The sequence below is a fragment of the Rutilus rutilus genome (genome assembly GCF_951802725.1).
Source record: "Rutilus rutilus genome assembly, chromosome: 2".
Classification (NCBI taxonomy): domain Eukaryota; kingdom Metazoa; phylum Chordata; class Actinopteri; order Cypriniformes; family Leuciscidae; genus Rutilus; species Rutilus rutilus.
Window position 1 is genome coordinate 7,860,325 of NC_140210.1, and position 19,100 is coordinate 7,879,424.

The following is a 19,100-nucleotide window of genomic DNA, read 5'->3' on the forward strand; positions in this document are numbered from 1 at the left end:
AATTTCTGAAGGATCATGTGACACTGAAGACTGGAGTATTGATGCTGAAAATTCTGCTTTGTATCACAGGAATAAATTGCAATTTGAAATGTATTGCAATTGATTTTATAGAAATAGAAAATAGAGTTATTTAAAATAGTAAAAATATTTCACAATTTTACAGTTTTTACTGTATTTTTGATCAGATAAATGCAGCCTTGGTGAGTACAAAATTGTACAACCCCACATTTTTGAATGGTAGACAATAACTTTTTTGCATACAGTGATTTGTTTAGCTTTGAGTCCGTGAAGATTAGGAAATTACTCTACAGGAAGAGATTTTCGAATGAGCTCAAAATATTTGAATTCCATCAGGAGGATCAGCAGTTAACTTTGTGACAGGCTTGTCCTTGATACTCCAGGAAATCCATGTTGTGTGGGGGTCCCGTACAGTGCATGACTATACTTAAACTGCTGTGCATGCATTTTAGAGGAAGAACTGTGACATTTTCATGGTGTGCATGTGCATTTGTGTTTCAGGTCAGAGTTACGGCTGTGTGGTGAAGAAAAAAGTCATTTACCTCGAGGAGCTAAAGAGAGGCACACCAGATTTTGGTCCGACATTTAACATAATACCTTTTTTATATATATTATTTTGTTTATAGGATGCTTTAAATTGTGTAACAACTTCAAATTAGATATATTTTGTCACATGATGAAAACAGATATCTATTAATGCCATTTTTTTTAAAGATGTTAAAAAAAGTGGCATTCAGAAATAATAAGCTGTCATAAGGTTATGTTTGTTTTTTCAGGCTGGAAGTATGGGGCAGTGCAGGGTCGGAGTGGAGCGTTCCCCATGGAGTGTGTGATTCCTGTAGCTGCTCCTGATTTCCTGAGTCTCCCGGCAGAGAGAAGAGACGAGCCGAGGGATAGACAGGGTCGAGTGGCAGCATCAGGAGCTATCGCTCTCGCTGTGGCCTCCACTGCAGCTGCACATGAACTAGACCCCTCACTGGAGGTATATAAACACAATTTCATTCATGCAGCATATACAAATGCTGATGCCGATATCACTATGACAAGCTGTTTGATGGCTGATATAATGCCAATATATATGGGTCAGATTTACAAACAGCTTGCTCCAGCACAAACTCTCTTTTGGTATTAAAAAAACTACTGTCAGGATTTACTAAAGACACGCAGTGGAAAGAATAGCACTGAAAAGCAATGGACAGGGTTATTTTTGCGGCTGACCTTATTGCGTGTGCATTTGTAGGAGTTTCCCTTTCAGATGCAAAATTTATGGGATGAGAGTATTTAAATGAATCACGCAAGGTGATTTACTATGGTTTGCGCTCGTCAGTTTACTGGTATTTGTGGCATTATTTACCGCCCTAAAAAGCACGTCTTAAACCAGACGAATTTGCGCTGCTCTGGGTAGATCGTGTTGGTCATTATGGAAATGATCCAGCTGTGTCTGTGTGCTTTAATTTGAGTATTGTCTGTAGATCACGCACTGGACATCTCACAATAATTTGTCCTGTTTAGCAAATCTGGCACTGTATGTCTCAACATTTAATGTTAGCAAATGATGCGACAGTGAAAGTGCACTATTAAAAGGTTTTATGCAGTATACTATTAATTTTTTTCTTGATCTTTGAAAATAAAAAATGTGAATTTACCATTTACTACAAGGTTGTTAGTAGATATTGGAGTTGAAGTTGAACAAAATTTGTCTGACGGTATATTACTAATATTACATACTCATTTTTATGTCTGTTTTGTGATTGCTAGTCTGATGGTTTAGGGGATTTTGGTGACTCTGAAATTGAGGGCAACATCATTTCGAACAGCCAATACAACATGGTGGAGTTCGCTAAGAAATATTTCAGAACGTCAAATGGAAACAAGAGGTAAAAGTGATGCTACTGCTATTACAATACAAAAAAAATCTTGCTATTTATTATCCAACACAGTTAAACATAGGACTGAGTCCAGATGTTGTACTTTTCTTTATGTTACTAGTGATTCGTTCAGGGATAAGTCCAAAAAAGGTAAAGGAAACAAAGACCCCGCAGAGATGGTGAAATTCAGCAAGGTACTACGTCCACTTTATGCATACGCACATAAACATACTAATACATGTGCAAATGCATATACATATACACTACAGTTCAGAAGTTTGGGGTCAATATTAGCAAGGATGCATTAAATTGATCAAAAGTGACAGTAAAGATTTACATTTATTATGTTACAAAAGATTTATGTTTAAAAGAAATGCTGAAAAAACATTTTTTGAGTAAAGAATCTTGAAAAAGAGTGTATTATGGTTTCCACAAAAATATTAAGCAGCAAAACTGTTTTCAACATTAATAATTATAAGAAATGTTTCTTAAGCACCAAATTATGATTTCTGAAGGATCATGTGTCACAATATTACTGTTTTACTATATTTTTTATCAAATAAATGGCTTGATGAGTGTAAGACTTCTTTCCAAAACATTTAAAAAATGCTTTTGAACAGTACTATTCAAATACGTGTGTGTGTGTGTGTGTGTGTGTGTGTGTGTGTGTGTGTGTGTGTGTGTGTGTGTGTGTGTGTGTGTGTGTGTGTGTGTGTGTATACAGTATGTACACCACAAACACACACATATAAAACTGATGATCTCTTGTTTTCTCCAGAACCCTATCACAGAGTCCCTCATAGACTTCACTGACCCCAACATGAACCGAGTTGCTTCTGAAATTTTCATAGGTGAGATGAAACATAAATCACAGCCACTCAGTCGGTTTTATTTTTGTTTATTTATTTTTTTGGAATGCTTCGTATCTCAAGATTTATATCTGTCTGGGTTTGGTCTGTGTGTAGCCATAATGAAGTTCATGGGAGATCATCCACTCAGGGGCCAATCAGAGCAGTTTGTGGTTTGCACCTTCCTTAAGGTAAAGCACAACCTCTCGTCCATCGGACCAGCTGTACTGTTACCCATAGGGCTCATAGACCCCCAGTTGTGTTTGATATATGTTTTAGTTTTAGCTTTAATTTGACTAAAATGCACAATTGTTTTTGTAGTTAACGGGTGAATATGGACTGATGAAGGATGAGGCTTACTGTCAAGTCCTCAGACAGATTACAGCCAATACCAGCTCTAAACCGTGAGATGTTTTTTTGTTCATTTGCTTGTTTGTTAGGAATCTGTGTTCAGCTGGTCTGTATGTTAGTGTTGTGTTGTGTTGTGTTTCAGTGACAGCTGTCAGAAGGGCTGGCGCTTGCTCTACATTCTGACTGCTTTTTACCGCTGCTCTGAAGTGCTCAAACCATTCTTACTCAAGTTCCTCAGAGACGCCTGCAGAAGTCCTGAAGTGCTTTTTCACGGTAATTATACATCACACATATACAGTACACGTTTAACTTATGTTAGTCTCTGAATTAAAATAATATTTTTTATGACGCATGACGATCTAACATTATTTAATGTGTGATCTCCAGGAATTGCTAAAGCTTGTGAGCAGAATCTGAGAAAGACCTTTCAGTTTGGTGGCAGGAGTGTTTACCCCAGTAGTATGGAGCTCAAAGCCATAATGGTCAATAACCGTGTTACACATAATTCATACTTTTATTCAAGGATGCATTAAATTGATCAAAAGTGGTAGTAAAGACTTTTACATTGATACAAAAAAAGCATGTTCATATCAAAGAATCCTGACAAAAAAACGTTTCCACAAAAAACAACTGTTTTCTTCACTGATAATAATAAGAAATGTTTCTTGAGCACCAAATCAACATATTAGAATGATTTCTGAAGGATAATGTGACACTGAAGACTGGAGTAAAGATGCTGAAAATTCAGCTTTGCATCTCATGAATGAATTACATTTTGAACTATATTCAAATAGAAAACAGTTATTTTAAATTGTAATGCTATTTCTCAGTTTCACTGTTTTTACTGTATTTTTGATCAAATAAATGCAGTCTGGGTGAGCAAAAGAGATTGCTTGTAAAAAAAAAAAAAAAAACACAAAAAATTCTTAACATCTGTTGATCAGTAGAGTATGTAATATGAATTACAATGAATGTAATTATGTTCATGAATGTGTTTTCAGGCTGGTCGAAGCTCGAAGCGGCAACTGTTTCTATTTCCCGGCGGAACTGAGAGACATTTGAAGATCAAAACCTGCTCCGTATGTCTCTCTTCTTGTTTGACAGTTCATACCATTTATTGCATGCGATTATATTTGTAAGTTAACTAGACGTTGATCTGTTGTGTGTGCAGGTGGCACTGGACATCATAGAGGAGTTGTGCTATGAGATGGCGTTACAAAGGCTGGAGGCAATGGATGAGTACACAATTTTCATAGTCACCAACAGAGGTACAGATTGCTGTCCTTACACCTCTATAAGGCTATGTTCAGAGTGGAATATTAGCAAACTGAGCACTGAATATCGCTCCCTATATACTGTACATTGCATTGTCCAACCCGTGGTTTAGTGGTTAGAACACATGCTCTGTTCTGCACTTGTATTGATTCATAAAAATTGGTATGTAATGCAATATACACAGTATACAAAAGAAAAAACAAGTATTCTTTATTATGTTATGACCTCATCTTGCATTTTTAATTCAGTAATTAATCGGACCAAATAATGAGTCAAAAAGGGCATATTAAAAAATTACAGCTGCTTTGGTTTATTAGTCACACTGGAAATGAAAGGTCAAGTCAAGAGCATTGCATTGTGGGATATGCTATTCTACACAGCATGCTATGCTTGTTTATTTTAATGAATGAAAAGTACATTATTCAAGTATTCTATGCATGAAGTTGTATATTCTGTAGTGTGCACAATATAACTATGCATTCTTCGAACATACCCTACCGCTTTCACTGCCAGATTTATTCAGTCATATATATTTTATGTCACACAGGTCAGAATGTGCGGCCCCTCAATAAGCGAGAGTATATATTAGACATTGCAACAGAAGCGGAGCAAATTGATACCAACTACAGCTTCTGGTTCAGACGAGTCATCTGGGCCCATCCGCTCAAGTTTGACAACGAGCTCTGTGTCACCATGCACTATAACCAGGCACGACATAAGACTGTCTTATCATATGCCATTATTCACATGTGTCCTAACCAGCTGCAATGCACTAAAACATCAAACCAGCAATCCTGTCTCTTCCATGTTCATACTGACAGTATTTGGATGTCAGTGAGGACAGAAAAATGACTGATGCTAGAAACCTCCAGGCATTGCATCTGGCCAGGACACTGTGTTAAGAAAATGTACATTAAGGTGCATTCACGCCATGTCGGAATTATCGTTATTATAAGATTCCGACTTGTAAAAAGCTTTCACGTCCTCATAGAACTTGTAATTACAACTCGGAAGCTCCGACTTTTACCACCTGACCGCTGCACATGGATTGTGGTGTTTGATAGTGTTTCCATTGAAAGGACATCACATGTTGTCATCTCGTAATTACTGTAATTATGACATGGCGTGAATGCAGAATGACATATACACTACCGTTCAAAAGTCTGGGGTCAATAAGAAAAATATATATTTTTTTTTATTCAGCAAGAATGCATTAAATTGATCAAAAGTGACTGTAAAGACATTTCTGCAAAATATTTCTATTTCAAATAAAAAAATATTTCCACGAATATATTAAGCAGCACAACTGTTTTCTTCATTGATAATAATCAGAAATGTTTTTTTGAGCAGCAAATCATCATATTAGAATGATTTCTGAATGATCATGTGACATTGAAGACTGGAGTAATGATGCTGAAAATTCAGCTTTGCCATCACAGGAATAAATTACAATTTAACATATATTCATATTATTCATAATAGAAAACAGTTATTTAAATTTATAATACTGTTTCACAATATCACTATTTTTACTGTATTTCTATCAAATAAATGCCGCCTCGGTGAGCATAAGGAACTTTCAAATTTAAAAAAATTCTTCATAATTCTTACCAACCTCAAACATTGACCGGTAGTGTAAATATAATAAATTGCTGGAGCACATTTTATTAATAATGTTACTGACATTTTCAAAAAGTGCTCAATTATATCCTAATTAAAATGTACCTGCACCTATAGTTCCTTCATAATTGTATGTGTGTTTGTGTTTGCACAGGTTCTGCCAGACTACGTGAAGGGTCTGCTGAATATCATACCTCAGGGAAAGATCAGTGAACAGCAGTTTAACCAGTTTGCCAAACTTGCTGCTCTTCAACACGGAGCCAAAGACAGTCGCTACACACCTACTATGTATGTTTCAACTTTAGACATCCTTCATTCTTTACACAACCTTATTTGTACTAACAATCTTTTGTATTTATATACTAACAAATTTACTTAATTTTCACCCTTCAGAAATAATTCTAATGTGCTGATTTTCTGCTCAAGAAACATTTCTTATTATTATCAATGCTGAAAGTTGAGCTGCTTAATATTTTTGTTGAAACTGATACGTTTTAAACTTTTAAACTGTAGTCTATTTCTCTTAAAGGGATACTCCACTTTTTTTGGGAAATAGGCTCATTTTACAACTCCCCCAGAGTTAAACAGTTGAGTTTTACCGTTTTCGAATCCATTCAGCTGAACTCCGGGTCTGGCGGTACCACTTTTAGCATAGCTTAGCATAGATCATTGAATCGGACAAGACCATTAGCATCTCTCTCAGGAAAAATATCGAAACTCTTTGGTCATTTTTTTATTTAAAACTTGATTCTTCTGTAGTTACATCGTGTACTAAGACCGACAGAAAATGTAAAGTTGCGATTTTCTAGGCTGATATGGCTAGGAACTATACTCTCATTCCTGCGTAATAATCAAGAAACTTTGCTGCCGTACCATGAGTCCAGCAGGCGTAATGATATGACGCAGTGCCTGAAAATAAGTCTAATAGGTTAGACAAACTTAGTCCCGGTCACGTTGGAAGTTACCGAGCTGGGGACTATTTTCAGGCGCTGCGTCATATCATTACGCCTGCTGCATTCATGGTACGGCAGCAAAGTTTCTTGATTATTACGCAGGAATGAGAGTATAGTTCCTAGCCATATCAGCCTAGAAAATCGCAACTTTTCATTTTCCGTCGGTCTTAGTACACGATGTAACTACAGAAGAGTCAAGTTTTAAATAGGAAAAATATCGAAACTCTTTGGTCATTTTTTTGAGAGAGATGCTAATGGTCCTGTCCGATTCAATGATCTGTGCTAAGCTATGCTAAAAAGTGGTACTGCCAGACCCGGAGATCGGCTGAATGGATTTGAAAACAGTAAAACTCTGGGGGAGTTGTAAAATGAGCCTATTTCCAAAAAAAGTGGAGTATCCCTTTAAGGAAAATGGCACTTCCTTTGGGATTTTTCTAGTTAAAAATCTTATATTCAATTTTAGCATAATGACTTGAAATGTTGACATGTTCTCTCTCTGTAGTCATGAGTTGACAGAGTACATCCCAGTTGAGATCTTTAGCAGACAGGGGCCTCAGCAGTGGATGCAACTGGTTGCCCAACATGTACATGCCGTCCAAAGCCTGAACCCTCACCAGGCCAGATCCCAGTTCCTGGGTATACTTTATTCTCATCAGGCCAAACACCCTCACTAACTTTTCAAAAAAAATGTAAATAAGATAATGCTATGATAAAAAGCAAGTTTGCTGGATTGTGTTTGTGTGTGTACTTCAGGTTTGGTGTGTGCATTTCCCATGTTTGGATCGTCCTTCTTTTACATCCAAAGCAGCAGCAACAGCACCATCTCTGCACCATGCATCCTCGCTGTCAATCAGAACGGACTGAACTTCCTGCACAAAGACACTCATGTGCGTATTACAAACACACACAGACTTTCAAAAGCTAATGTTTTCAGTTTTACAAATTAAAGTGCCCTTATTAAGCTTTTTCGAATAATAACCTTTCATGTAGTGTGTAATACAGCTGTTTGTGAATGTAAAAGGTCTGCAAAGTTTGAAAGATCAAAGTGCATGACGAATAAAATTATTGTCTCCTAAAAGAAATAATCGATTCTGAACTGCCAAAACGAGTCGTCAGAAATTCCAGTCTCACTTCCTGTTACATACCTATACGTAACAATGTAACAAATTTGCATAACGCCCGCCTATGGTCTTCATTGGTTGCCACTGCAAACAACGTCTACTTTGACCCGCCCTCAAACACTGTAGTTAAAGCTGAGACTGTAAGAGTTTGATTCATGTTGTCGAACATGTTGAGAAGATGCTGTTTTCAGCGCTGAGAATCCACTTCGCATGCGCTTGTTTCCGGCACTCACTGTAAGTGGCAAACCAAACACAGTCAGAGTAGAGTAGGCTCTTGGAAAGGAGGGGTTTAGAGAGACTGAATCTACAAACACACCGGTTTCAGACACTTTGAGAAATGTGTATATTATGAGAAAATTTAAGTTTTTTTTAAGTGCTTTTAAATCTCCAAAACAAATATAGAAACCTTTAAAATTGCATAATAAGGGCACTTTAAATTTCTATTGCCAGGAGATGCTGGTGAAGTTCCAGCTGAAGCTGGTTCAGTCAGCTCACACACAGCGACCCAGCGCTGGATCCAGTTATCCTTATGTAGACATCCTGATAGGAGACTTAACCAACCACAGTGTCACACAGTTGCAGCTGGAACAGGTAACGCACATTCAACACCATTAGAACCATGTATGACTAGTATTAATGAGTGGTTCATGACCATATGTGTTGTTTGCAGGGTCTGGAGCTGTGTCGGGTTATCGCCATGCACATTGAGAACATGCTCTCTGTGCGAGAGAAGAGGCTGACGCTGCCACCCAGTGAAATCACCATGCTGTAACAAAACACATTTTCATGCATTCTGTATGTGTAATTTTTTATTTATTGTTTATCTCATCATAACTAAACAAACCAAACCTCTTAATGCGATGTTTGCACTAATCATGTGTATTTGAACACATGTTATGTATAGAACACACGCGGTGAATGAAAAGCATTATTTTTGTACTGAATGCGTAATATTTATACAGATGGATTATTATTTGCCTTGCTTTTGTGCATCAAAACATGTAATGTAAAATTGTTCCTTGATACCTTAGATGTGAAAGTAATCAAGGTATAAATGTTTTTGTACTAATCTTTTAACACATGCACATACAAGTTAGAATGAAGAGAGATGTTACTCAGGAGAACACAATATGAATGTAATATTTTTCACTCTCATTATTATCTCACACAGACTGACAATGAAATTGTAGTTTTCAAAGTAGTGTAATGACAATTTTTCAGTCAAACTTTGTATATTTAGCTATTCGTTAACATATTAATAACTGTGGGTTGTTAAATTTGTATTTTTTATAGATTTCTTAATACATTTATTGGTTATAGCCTAAGTTTATAAATTGTCCTACTGTAATTGTCTATAACTCAGTATTTTGGAGAAACTGAAATATGATGTTCACATTTGTGTTTTCTATAATGATCTAATAAATGAATAAGATTAAAATACAGCATATTATTATTATTATTGGTAGCTGCATAAGCTGTCTGTTTTAAAATTATTATGTTTTCATTATGCAAAATGAGATTGCTAAGATTTACCCTCAGATTTGAGCCTAGAAACAATGATCTCTTGTACATTATGGGTTTTTAACTGGCTTGCAACTTTTGCACATCATTTTATTACGTAACCCTTTTTATGACAAAATATGTTGATAAAAAAAATTACAATGACTAAAGATGTATTTTTATTTCAATTTAAATAATCAGGGGTAAGGCTAATACAAGGAAATGTAAAATACATTTTGTTGTTATAATAATAAAATATTGAAATGCTGTTCTAGTTTTATGGAACATTTGTGTTGTTGTAATTGAATAAAAATTATAAAAATACAATAATGATGTCAGCAGCACGTGTTCCGGACATGTAAGAGCTGTTGAGATCTTGAGGACGCAGGTTCGAGTCTGTCCTGGGTCATCCCATTCCCACTCTCGCCCGTACTTTTTTACTTTTTAAGTTAGTGTTATAATAATAATAATAATAAAAATAATTCTTAAATATGGCAATACATTCATTTAATCGAAAATGCCTTATATAGCTGAAGGGGTTTACTGACAGCTGACCGCGTCGCTCATTGGCTGTCACTGGACCAGACCCTCATGCCTAGTTGCCTACGTGCAAGGCATGACGCGCATGCGCAGCTACTCAAACAGTTTTGGTTACACGAGTTTACGTTCTCCTCACCGCTCTGTACAATCCAGCCGAATAACTACTATCTCTTGGATACATGATAATAAGCTGATCAGCACAGCTTGTAGTGACCAGAAGGCGTGCTATTCAAACAACATGCCGCTGTAAACCTGTGCGCACTGGAAGCTAGCGGTGTCGCAGCTGTGCTACGTGCTAATGTTATGGGACTGAACCGCAGGAAAACGCCGCCTGTGATTGACAGCACTCTCTCTGCGTTGCGTTACACACTCAGCCGGGTTGCTCGTGGAATGGGGCAGTGGAAACTTTGGTTGGATTAATTTGCTACAACAGGGAAAGAGGAAGCGAGAGGCACCGCTCCAGGCCTTCGGTCACGTCTCACACTACTTCAGTGACCGATACTAATATTATACCATGGGGACCTGAAGTGAATTCAGGATAAACAACATTTAAAATTCCGCAAAATTTCGGACTTTGCTCTTTAAAATGGCCGGTTTTACGGATTTGCGGGAGAAGCTGAAGTCGATGACACCGCACAGGGACACAGTTTTCGAGCACAGCAACGGCGAGAAGCGCAAATACCGCGAGTCGGATGACGACGATAGTGAGTACGAGGAGCGGCGGGACGCGGAGGCGCGCAAAGTGAAGAGCGGCATTAAGCAAGCGAGTATTTTCACGCAGGAGGAGTGCGCGCGCATCGAGGCAAAGATCGACGAGGTGGTTGCCAAGGCAGACAAGGGGCTCTACCGGGAGCACACGGTGGACCGGGCGCCCCTGCGGAACAAGTACTTCTTCGGGGAGGGCTACACGTACGGCTCGCAGCTCGAGAAGCGCGGCCCCGGGCAGGAGCGCCTGTACTCCAAAGGCGAGGTGGACGAGATCCCGGACTGGGTGCACGAGCTGGTCATCGATCGCCTTGTGACGAACGGCGTCATACCGGAGGGCTTCGTTAATAGCGCCGTGATTAATGACTACCAGCCCGGGGGCTGCATCGTGTCCCACGTGGACCCCATCCACATCTTCGAGCGACCGATCGTGTCCGTGTCGTTCTTCAGCGATAGCGCGCTCTGCTTCGGCTGCAAGTTCCAGTTCAAGCCCATCCGCGTGTCCGAGCCCGTGCTGCACCTGCCCGTGAGGCGCGGCAGCGTCACCGTCCTCAGGTGGGGAGCTTTACCTGCCCGGACACTCGCTACTGTGTTGCGATTCATGTTCAGGACGTTCACGTGATGTTATTTGTAGTGATATGTGCGATAAGGCAATTCGGTAAACCTTTACAATAAGGTTTCATTAGTTAACTACATTAACAAATACAGCAACAAATGTGTTGCTCATGTTAGTTAAAACATTACAAATGTGTTTAGTTCAAGGTTTCATTTGTTAACTGCATTAGTTAACATGAACTAAGAATGAACAGCACTTCTGCAGCATTTATTAATCTTAGTTCATGTTAATTTCAATATTTACTAAGACATTATTAAAAACTAAAAGTTGTGTTTGTTAACATTAGTTAATGCACTGACCTAACGAACAAAAACTGAACAGCTGGATTTTTATTATCTAACATTAACAAAGATTAACAAATACAGTAACAAATGTGTTGCTCATGTTAGTTAGTTAATACATTAATTAATATTAACAAATGAAACCTTATTGTGAAGTGTCACTGGGAATTCCATGGTGATTTATACTATGGTAGTATATAATTGCCATACTTTCATGGTACTTGAAAGGATGAAACTCACAAGTACTGTAGTACTGCCATGTTTATAGTAAAATATTAAATTCTTGCTCTCTGCTTTGATTTTAGTGACTATGCAGCCGATGACATCACGCATTGCATCCGCCCCCAGGACATCAAGGAGAGAAGAGCTGTCATCATTCTCAGAAAGTGAGTTGTTCTGGTTGAGTCAGAGTTGTTCCCGAAAGCTCTGGAGGCATATGTGGGGGGTGTATAATTTGTCCTGGTGTGTTTTATCGCAGAACAAGGCCGGATGCCCCTCGCTTGGACTCCAATTCACGGAGCCCGTCCATCCACTCTTCGGAGAGACGACACACACTCAAAGCCAAACGCTCACACCGCAAGGCTGACCCAGATGCTGCACACAGGTACCTTGCAAAGTCGTTCACGCTGTTTAAATAGTGGTGCTACTAACCCTAACTATTTTAGCCTCCTTGTTACATTTACTTACTCGTAATAACAGTAAATTACATGCAACTAACCTTAAGTATATATTGTTGATTAATATTAATAAGTACTTAAATGCATAATTACACTGTAACAAGGAAACCTTCAAATTAAGTGTAACCCCACTAAAACACATCCCACTTTGTGCAGTATGCTTGTTCAGGACAGTTGATCAGGCTGGATTTTCTTCAGGAATTATAAAAACCTAGTTTTAATATTTAAGGTGCACAAATGTAATTTATTTATTAACTTTATTCAATTGGTTTATACCTAAAGAAGTAAATATGACAAATGTTTAAACTGATTTGGTGTCTAAAAGAGCAGTGTAGAAAAGCTGTTTTGTTTGCATAAAGTTGGACCCACCGGCCATCTTGAGATCACATGAGCAGCTATGCTAAGGTTGATCTTAATAAACCCCATTATCCGCAAAATAATGAAATCATACCCTGCTGATCAAAAGTGTGGGGTCAGTAAGGTTTTGTTGGTTTTCAGCAAGGGTGCATTCAATTAAAACGTTTCTTTTCAAATCACAAGTTACTTTTACATTATATTCAAAGATTTCTGTTGCAAATAAATGAGCAACAAATCAGCATATTAGAATAATTTCTGAAGGATCATGTCCAGGGCTTTAGGGGCTGTTTACACCTGGCCACTTAATGCGTTTTCTGTGATCGGATAGCTATCCGATCGTGAAAAGACCAGGTGTAAATGCCCTTCGAGACGGATTTAAATCCGATCGCTCAAACCACTTCAGGAGGTGGTCTGGGCCGCATTACAGACGAAAGTAGAATAGAAAAAAAAAAAAAATAGAAAGTGGAAAGAAGTCTAAATGCATCTGGTTGTTGAAACCACATCCCCCACACTCCTCCCAACAATGCTAAAAATAAATGTGTGAGAGCGTGTCATAGGCTATATGTCATGTTATAGCCAGATATGATGGCGCTAGTGCAGCACGCATCACCGCAGCGGAGTGTCTCTTCATCAAGCCTAGCGCAAACTACCGCAAATCAAACTTCATTAAAAGTTAAGAAACTAACCGATCTTACTAGTGCTGATGCCGCTCTCTCCTATTGCGGTCTTTGATTTTGAAATTAGCTGATGATCAGGCTTGGGAGCAAGGGGCAACATTCTCATCTGAAAAATGAAGCCTACCCGGAAGTGCGAAAAACTGCAATACATTGAAAATCCGCTAGAGGGAGGTCCCAAAAGGGAGCAAATCTCCATAGACCCCATGTTAAAATATCCGTTTTCACAGCATAAATTCATGTTTTTACAGGTTGGTCCCATGGACTTTTATTGTATTTTTCGATAGGTTCCGAGTGCCTGACAACTGTGAGGGGGGTGAATTTTTTTCTAACTCGTTAGTTTAGATCGTATTTAGATGTAAAATGTATGACAAATAAGGGCGTGGTTAACTTTGATTGACAGCTTAGGCTGCGCCAAGGAGAATGACAACATAAGAAGCGCCATTTTTTAACACAGTTGAAATATAATACTACTGTTTCTGTATCATGAAATGTAGTTTTAAGAGTTTTTCAGGCGAGAATGTAGTTGTTTAAAGCTCAAATCTGTGGTTTATTTAAAGATTTATGAAAATTGTATCCAGTTGTGAGATCCAGCGATGACCGGGCGCTCGGCGCTCATGTACCCCGCCTGGAACAGCCTTTCCTCGGCTGGTCGTTCTGACGTTCGTCGCTTTCTCTGGCGTCTCTGTAGTGGTTAAACATGAGATATAATTCGTCTTGGTCTCGTGAATCTATAATTTGTTCCCTGGCCAATCGTTTTGGCTGAGGGGAAGTTTCATAACTTTATAAGCTATTTAACTTTACCGTTGTATGGTTAGACTAGAGCGCTGACTGTATTTTGCTTTATTTGTATAGCTTCTTATACCTTTTACTTATACTTTTATAATGGCTAATATTGATAAAACTGAAATTTAACAAAAAGAGACTGGGTTGAGTTTTGTCATTTTAAATTTTAATACAACGAAGATGATCTGTAATGTTGTTTACTGCAAAATCTGTTGTTTAGTACAAATGCACATATTGCCTGGACCATATTAAAATGTTTAATATTTTTATATTATATTTAAAACGAGCGAGTGACACGCGCTGCGTCAGAAGGTGGGCGGGGTTAGGATTTCCCAAGATTTTCCAAGATGGCGCCGCCCATACCCCCCATAAACGGCTTCAAAACCGTTCTTCAGAAAGTCTATGGGTGACGTCACAGACGCTTTGTCCATATTTTTTACAGTCTATGCTTGGGAGGGTTACTTTAAAAATGTATTCCGTTACAGTTACAAATGACTTCATAAAAAAAGTATTCAGTAACGTAATCCAAGTGCTATAATATGAAAGTAATGTAACTGATTACTTTTGGATTACTTCAAGGTCACGTATATAAATAAAGTCAAGCAAGAAGAAATATTATAAAAAAAAATAAAAAATAAACTTTTATTTTTTAAGAATTTGGTCCAGTGCACAATATTTGCAAAATATACACACAGGCCTGAATATATATTTATGTAAAGGGCTATACAGACATCTAGTGGCTAATGTATGGTATTACAGATTATTTTGTTTTATTTTTAACTAATTTTTAACTAAAAAATAAAAACACAACATTTTACACAATCTACATATTAGTTTATTTTAAAATAGGCCTACATGTTGACTAAAGCCGTGATCTTTCTTAATTTGCCTGACTGAACTTGGGGCGTTGGCAGTGGGAGTTCCCCTACGACGTTACCCAGACAGCGAACTTCCCGTTACGTGAGAAAAGATTAAGAAAGGACATTTTGGGTACTAAAAAAAGCGACTCTCCTAATTTCTACAAAATAGCAGCGGAATTTCCATGAATTAAAAGCGATTTTACCCGCAGGCAGCGTCGTTTCTACTAGCAGCAGTGATTCAATCTGCGTCTGAGGAGATTGTAGAAAGCTGTTATTTGCACATGCACCAGCGCGTGGCACACGTGAGTCACTACTGGCAACAGAACCAGGAACTACTGTATAATCAAGCAGCGCTTAATATAGTGGTATTATGCCAAAATACTTATTTATTTAGTTTTAAATGAAACCATTGTAATCTTGAAAGTATTCCCCCTTTTTTCAAAATGTAACTATAATCTGATTACTACGTTTTTTGACGTAACTGTAACGGATTACAGTTACTGGATTTTTGTATCCTGATTACATAACGCCGTTACATGTATTCCGTTACTCCCCAACCCTGCTGATGATCAATAAAATGCATCTTATATCTGTTGCTTTCGTTGTCGTGAACTCCATTAAATCTGCATATAGCGCGGGAACTGAAGATCAGAGTTATATCCGCTTTGCGAAAACACATTTATGTGACCAAGTGTAAATGGAATTGTTTTGATAAATCAGATAGCTATCTGATCAGTAAAAACACATGAAGTGACCAGGTGTACAGCGGCCCTAAGACTACTTTTCCTGCCGGTGTGACTACATTTACTGCCGTTACTACACAGCACTGGGAGATCAGGTGCAGCAGTGAGAAAGTGTTTGATTTCGCCGCTGTATTAACATTGCTGTGAGATCTAGTGGGAAGCATTCAAATTCAGTGCAGAATTATCTGATGTAAACCATAGATATCAGATCAAACAGCGCTGATGAGGAAATCAGGAGAAACATTGTCACATGAATAAACAAATAAGGCTTTTCCTCAATTCTCAAATCACCAACATTCACCATGGGTTTAATCATGTATTAACGCTAACTGTGTTAACCATGGAATTGTGGCAGAAATAGTTTTTATATTATTCATTTCGGTGTTCGTACAACCTTTTGAGAGTGAAATTCAAGGACTTTCAAGTGCTTCTTCACACTTTTTCCAGCACTACAAAGCTCTAAATATTATCCAGTGTAAATGTTATTTTTAATGTGATGATCAAAAAAATTATATATATTTAGTTCTTCTATCAAAGATTGACACCATTTGTAAAACTAAAAGTTTCAAGATGAAGGAAATCTAACACGTGGCAAACACTTTTATTTTAAAATAAAAAAGACCACTATAAATTACCACTATAACCAGTAGATGGTGGCAAAGAAGCACTTATTGGCTTATTAGCCATTTCCACCTAATACAGCTTTAAAAAAAAAAAAAAAAAAAATAACATTTACATTTAGATATCATGAAATCCCTATTATAAAATATCAAATCATCAAGAAATAAATTTGTCAAAGTTTGATGCATTTTGTTCTGAAGTGTGAAGTAGGAAAAGTTAAGAAGTCTCATTAAAAATGGAGCACTCCTTTTATCATCAGTGATGCTGTCGGTCAGTTCAGTATGATACTATAGAAGAAAAATTATACATTTAATAAGAGTAGAATATTTACATTTTTAAATTAAAAAAAATTATAATTTTGTCTGCATCTCAACTCAAGCTCAGCGCTTCACTGTAAAATGTGCATATCCAAGAAATAAACGCGTAATATTATTAGTTACTGCTCTTGTTAATGCAAAACAATATACATTTTATGAGAAAATTAACAATACTACCAAATCCGGTGCTGGTGCCACCATCTGTAGAGCTTAGTGGCACTGGTGTTACTGCTCTCAAATGTCACTGATGCTGAAAATTCAGCTTTCCATCACAGGAATAAATTACAATTTAAAATGTATTCAAATAAAAACTATAAAAAATGTCACTACTGTTTTTAATGTATTTCTGGTCAAATAAATGCAGCCTTTGTGAGCTTAAGACATTTCTTTAAAAATCTTAGCGACCTCATACTTTTGAATGATGAAGTAGGAGAGAGATAAGCATGTAGGGTATTTCTACGATGTGTTTGGTAACTACAGAATTTTGCTTTTGCAAGATGCAGTATAAAGTCCAAAAACATATCACCCTGCTGAACCTGCTTGCTTAAGTGCATAAAGGAATCAGTCATCGTTTACTCTCCCTCATGTCATTCCAAACCTTTATGCTGGGGTCACTATGAACTGTCGTAACAGCATACAGGTTTTTAATGACATGAGGGTGAGTAGATGATGATAGAATTTCCATTTCTGCCTGACCTAACGAAGTCAAGACTAACGAAGTTGTCACATTCCACTCATGCATTTAGCTAAAAAGCCTTTTGCTCTTTTCCTCCCTCAGGCCTCGTATTTTAGAGATGGACAAAGAGCTACAGAGGCGTTCCCTCCCCTCCCGACAGAGACGTCACGGCGACAGCAGTTCAGAAAACTCCTGGAGGAGAACTGACGAGAGAGAGCCGGGCTCACGCCACACACACGACCACGCACCCACGCGACGAGTCAAGATGAGACGTCACTGAGACGCAATCAGAACTCACTGCTTATCTCCTCAGACGCCTTTACGTTTGCTCAAACCAACAGTGACTCAGTAGAAGAGATGCTTCTGGAGTGGGCGGACTCTCAAGGACGTTAGACGCTGGCTGCTTGATCTATCTATTCAGACATATCAAAAATGATACTTTAATATCCACTATATTTTGTTCTGTGTGATTAAAGGAAATGTATGGAATAAAAAGACATCTAAACTGACGTGGAATTCAATCATAATTCAATCATAATGTGCCAGTGTCATGCATATATAGCTCATTCACATAACAACGTCAAATACAACTGTGCATTGGTCCTCTTTTTCAAAGGTAGATTTTTGAGAAGTGAACTTGGGTGATTTATTTTTTCTGGCTTTAAGAATTTTGTTGGATAAATTCTAAAATGGAAGCTTAGAACAGGCCATCAAATCATCATTTACAGAAATGTTTTGTTTTTGCAAAAAAAAGTCAGAGAAAGCGAGAGGGAAAATAAATTGCACGTTTTGTTAATGCTGACAGTTAAGTTAATACTGTGATAGTAAAATGTGTCTTTGATTTCCACACAGTAGCTTCTCAGTGCTTTCCCCCCCCCAGTGAAGGGTGGTATAGCCATGGTAACTAGTTCTGTTTAGATTCTTTACTTCTGATGAAAAGAATTCCTTCATGCCAACATTACAGCTGTCCTTCAAGAGCTGTAAGACTGTCATAATGGCAACAGTACGTGTTTTATTTATGTTCATACTGTTTAGTTCTGAGTTTGAATGGAAGTGGAGAACAAGTAGGAAAAGATGATAAAGTGTGTCCCACTGCAGTTTAATAGAAAAAATGCGATTGACTACAAGACTATACTTTGTATTCACGAGGCTGACACGAGACTATTTTTGTTTAAAGGTTGAAAACAAATGGAGTAGATTTTGCTGCACAACAGATTAAAAGGCACTGTGTGTTTCAGAGGTTCTATGTTCATTCTTTATTTTTCTAGGTCTTAATATTTGTTGTATCGTTTTGCAGTTAACTTTTAAATTCCAAACATTCTCACTCAATGCTCCTTGAAACTCTTACTACTCATGTTAGTTTATATTTGAGAACGTTCTTTTTTTTTTCTTTTTTTTTTTAATTGCTTTGTCCATTAATATGGAATAGGAACATCATTTTCAGGTTACACTTAATTTAACATGCATCAGAAAGTAAAAAATAAAATAAAAATTGCTCCAGTTCTGATATTCATAATTTGCACTATGCACTGTTTTATTTGGTTCGGAAGTCAAAATGTAAATATTTCGTGTGGCTATGCAACCTTGAATCGTTACCCAATCAAATCCCACAGGTTATTTCTTCAAGCGCTGGTTGTAAATGAAAGGATGTGACTGTCCACTAGATGGCACGAGAGAACTTTCCACCAATTCT

General features: G+C 37.6%; 2 protein-coding genes across 2 annotated transcripts in view; both read left to right on the forward strand.

The window, feature by feature from the left end:
* The window catches only part of LOC311286558 (unconventional myosin-XV-like), a 41,710-nt gene extending 32,744 nt beyond the window's left edge, over nt 1-8,966 (forward strand). Inside the window, exons 47-63 of the mRNA XM_084402762.1 lie at nt 520-594; nt 795-1,000; nt 1,777-1,895; nt 2,008-2,080; nt 2,665-2,737; nt 2,852-2,925; nt 3,056-3,138; nt 3,228-3,358; nt 3,473-3,567; nt 4,087-4,164; nt 4,257-4,353; nt 4,908-5,068; nt 6,135-6,268; nt 7,436-7,569; nt 7,687-7,820; nt 8,505-8,645; nt 8,725-8,966. Coding sequence (XP_084258888.1) covers nt 520-594; nt 795-1,000; nt 1,777-1,895; nt 2,008-2,080; nt 2,665-2,737; nt 2,852-2,925; nt 3,056-3,138; nt 3,228-3,358; nt 3,473-3,567; nt 4,087-4,164; nt 4,257-4,353; nt 4,908-5,068; nt 6,135-6,268; nt 7,436-7,569; nt 7,687-7,820; nt 8,505-8,645; nt 8,725-8,826 — 1,910 coding nt within the window. The 3' untranslated portion in view covers nt 8,827-8,966. The remainder of the gene's footprint in view (nt 1-519; nt 595-794; nt 1,001-1,776; nt 1,896-2,007; nt 2,081-2,664; nt 2,738-2,851; nt 2,926-3,055; nt 3,139-3,227; nt 3,359-3,472; nt 3,568-4,086; nt 4,165-4,256; nt 4,354-4,907; nt 5,069-6,134; nt 6,269-7,435; nt 7,570-7,686; nt 7,821-8,504; nt 8,646-8,724) is intronic.
* A 1,144-nt stretch (nt 8,967-10,110) lies between these two features.
* On the forward strand, nt 10,111-18,644 carry alkbh5 (alkB homolog 5, RNA demethylase). Its single transcript, XM_084403027.1, has 4 exons — nt 10,111-11,354; nt 12,002-12,082; nt 12,175-12,300; nt 17,510-18,644. Exons 1-4 carry the CDS (start codon nt 10,681-10,683, stop codon nt 17,685-17,687), a joined length of 1,059 nt encoding a protein of 352 aa, XP_084259153.1. The 5' UTR covers nt 10,111-10,680; the 3' UTR covers nt 17,688-18,644.
* Nucleotides 18,645-19,100: the final 456 nt, after the last annotated feature.

What these genes read in the sequence shown, in the direction of transcription:
- alkbh5 (XM_084403027.1), top strand. Translation starts at nt 10,681, where the DNA reads ATGGCCGGTTTTACGGATTTGCGGGAGAAGCTGAAGTCGATGACACCG. An exon ending in GGCAGCGTCACCGTCCTCAG is followed by an intron (nt 11,355 to 12,001) that starts GTGGGGAGCTTT and finishes CTTTGATTTTAG; the next exon opens with TGACTATGCAGCCGATGACA. An exon ending in GCTGTCATCATTCTCAGAAA is followed by an intron (nt 12,083 to 12,174) that starts GTGAGTTGTTCT and finishes GTTTTATCGCAG; the next exon opens with AACAAGGCCGGATGCCCCTC.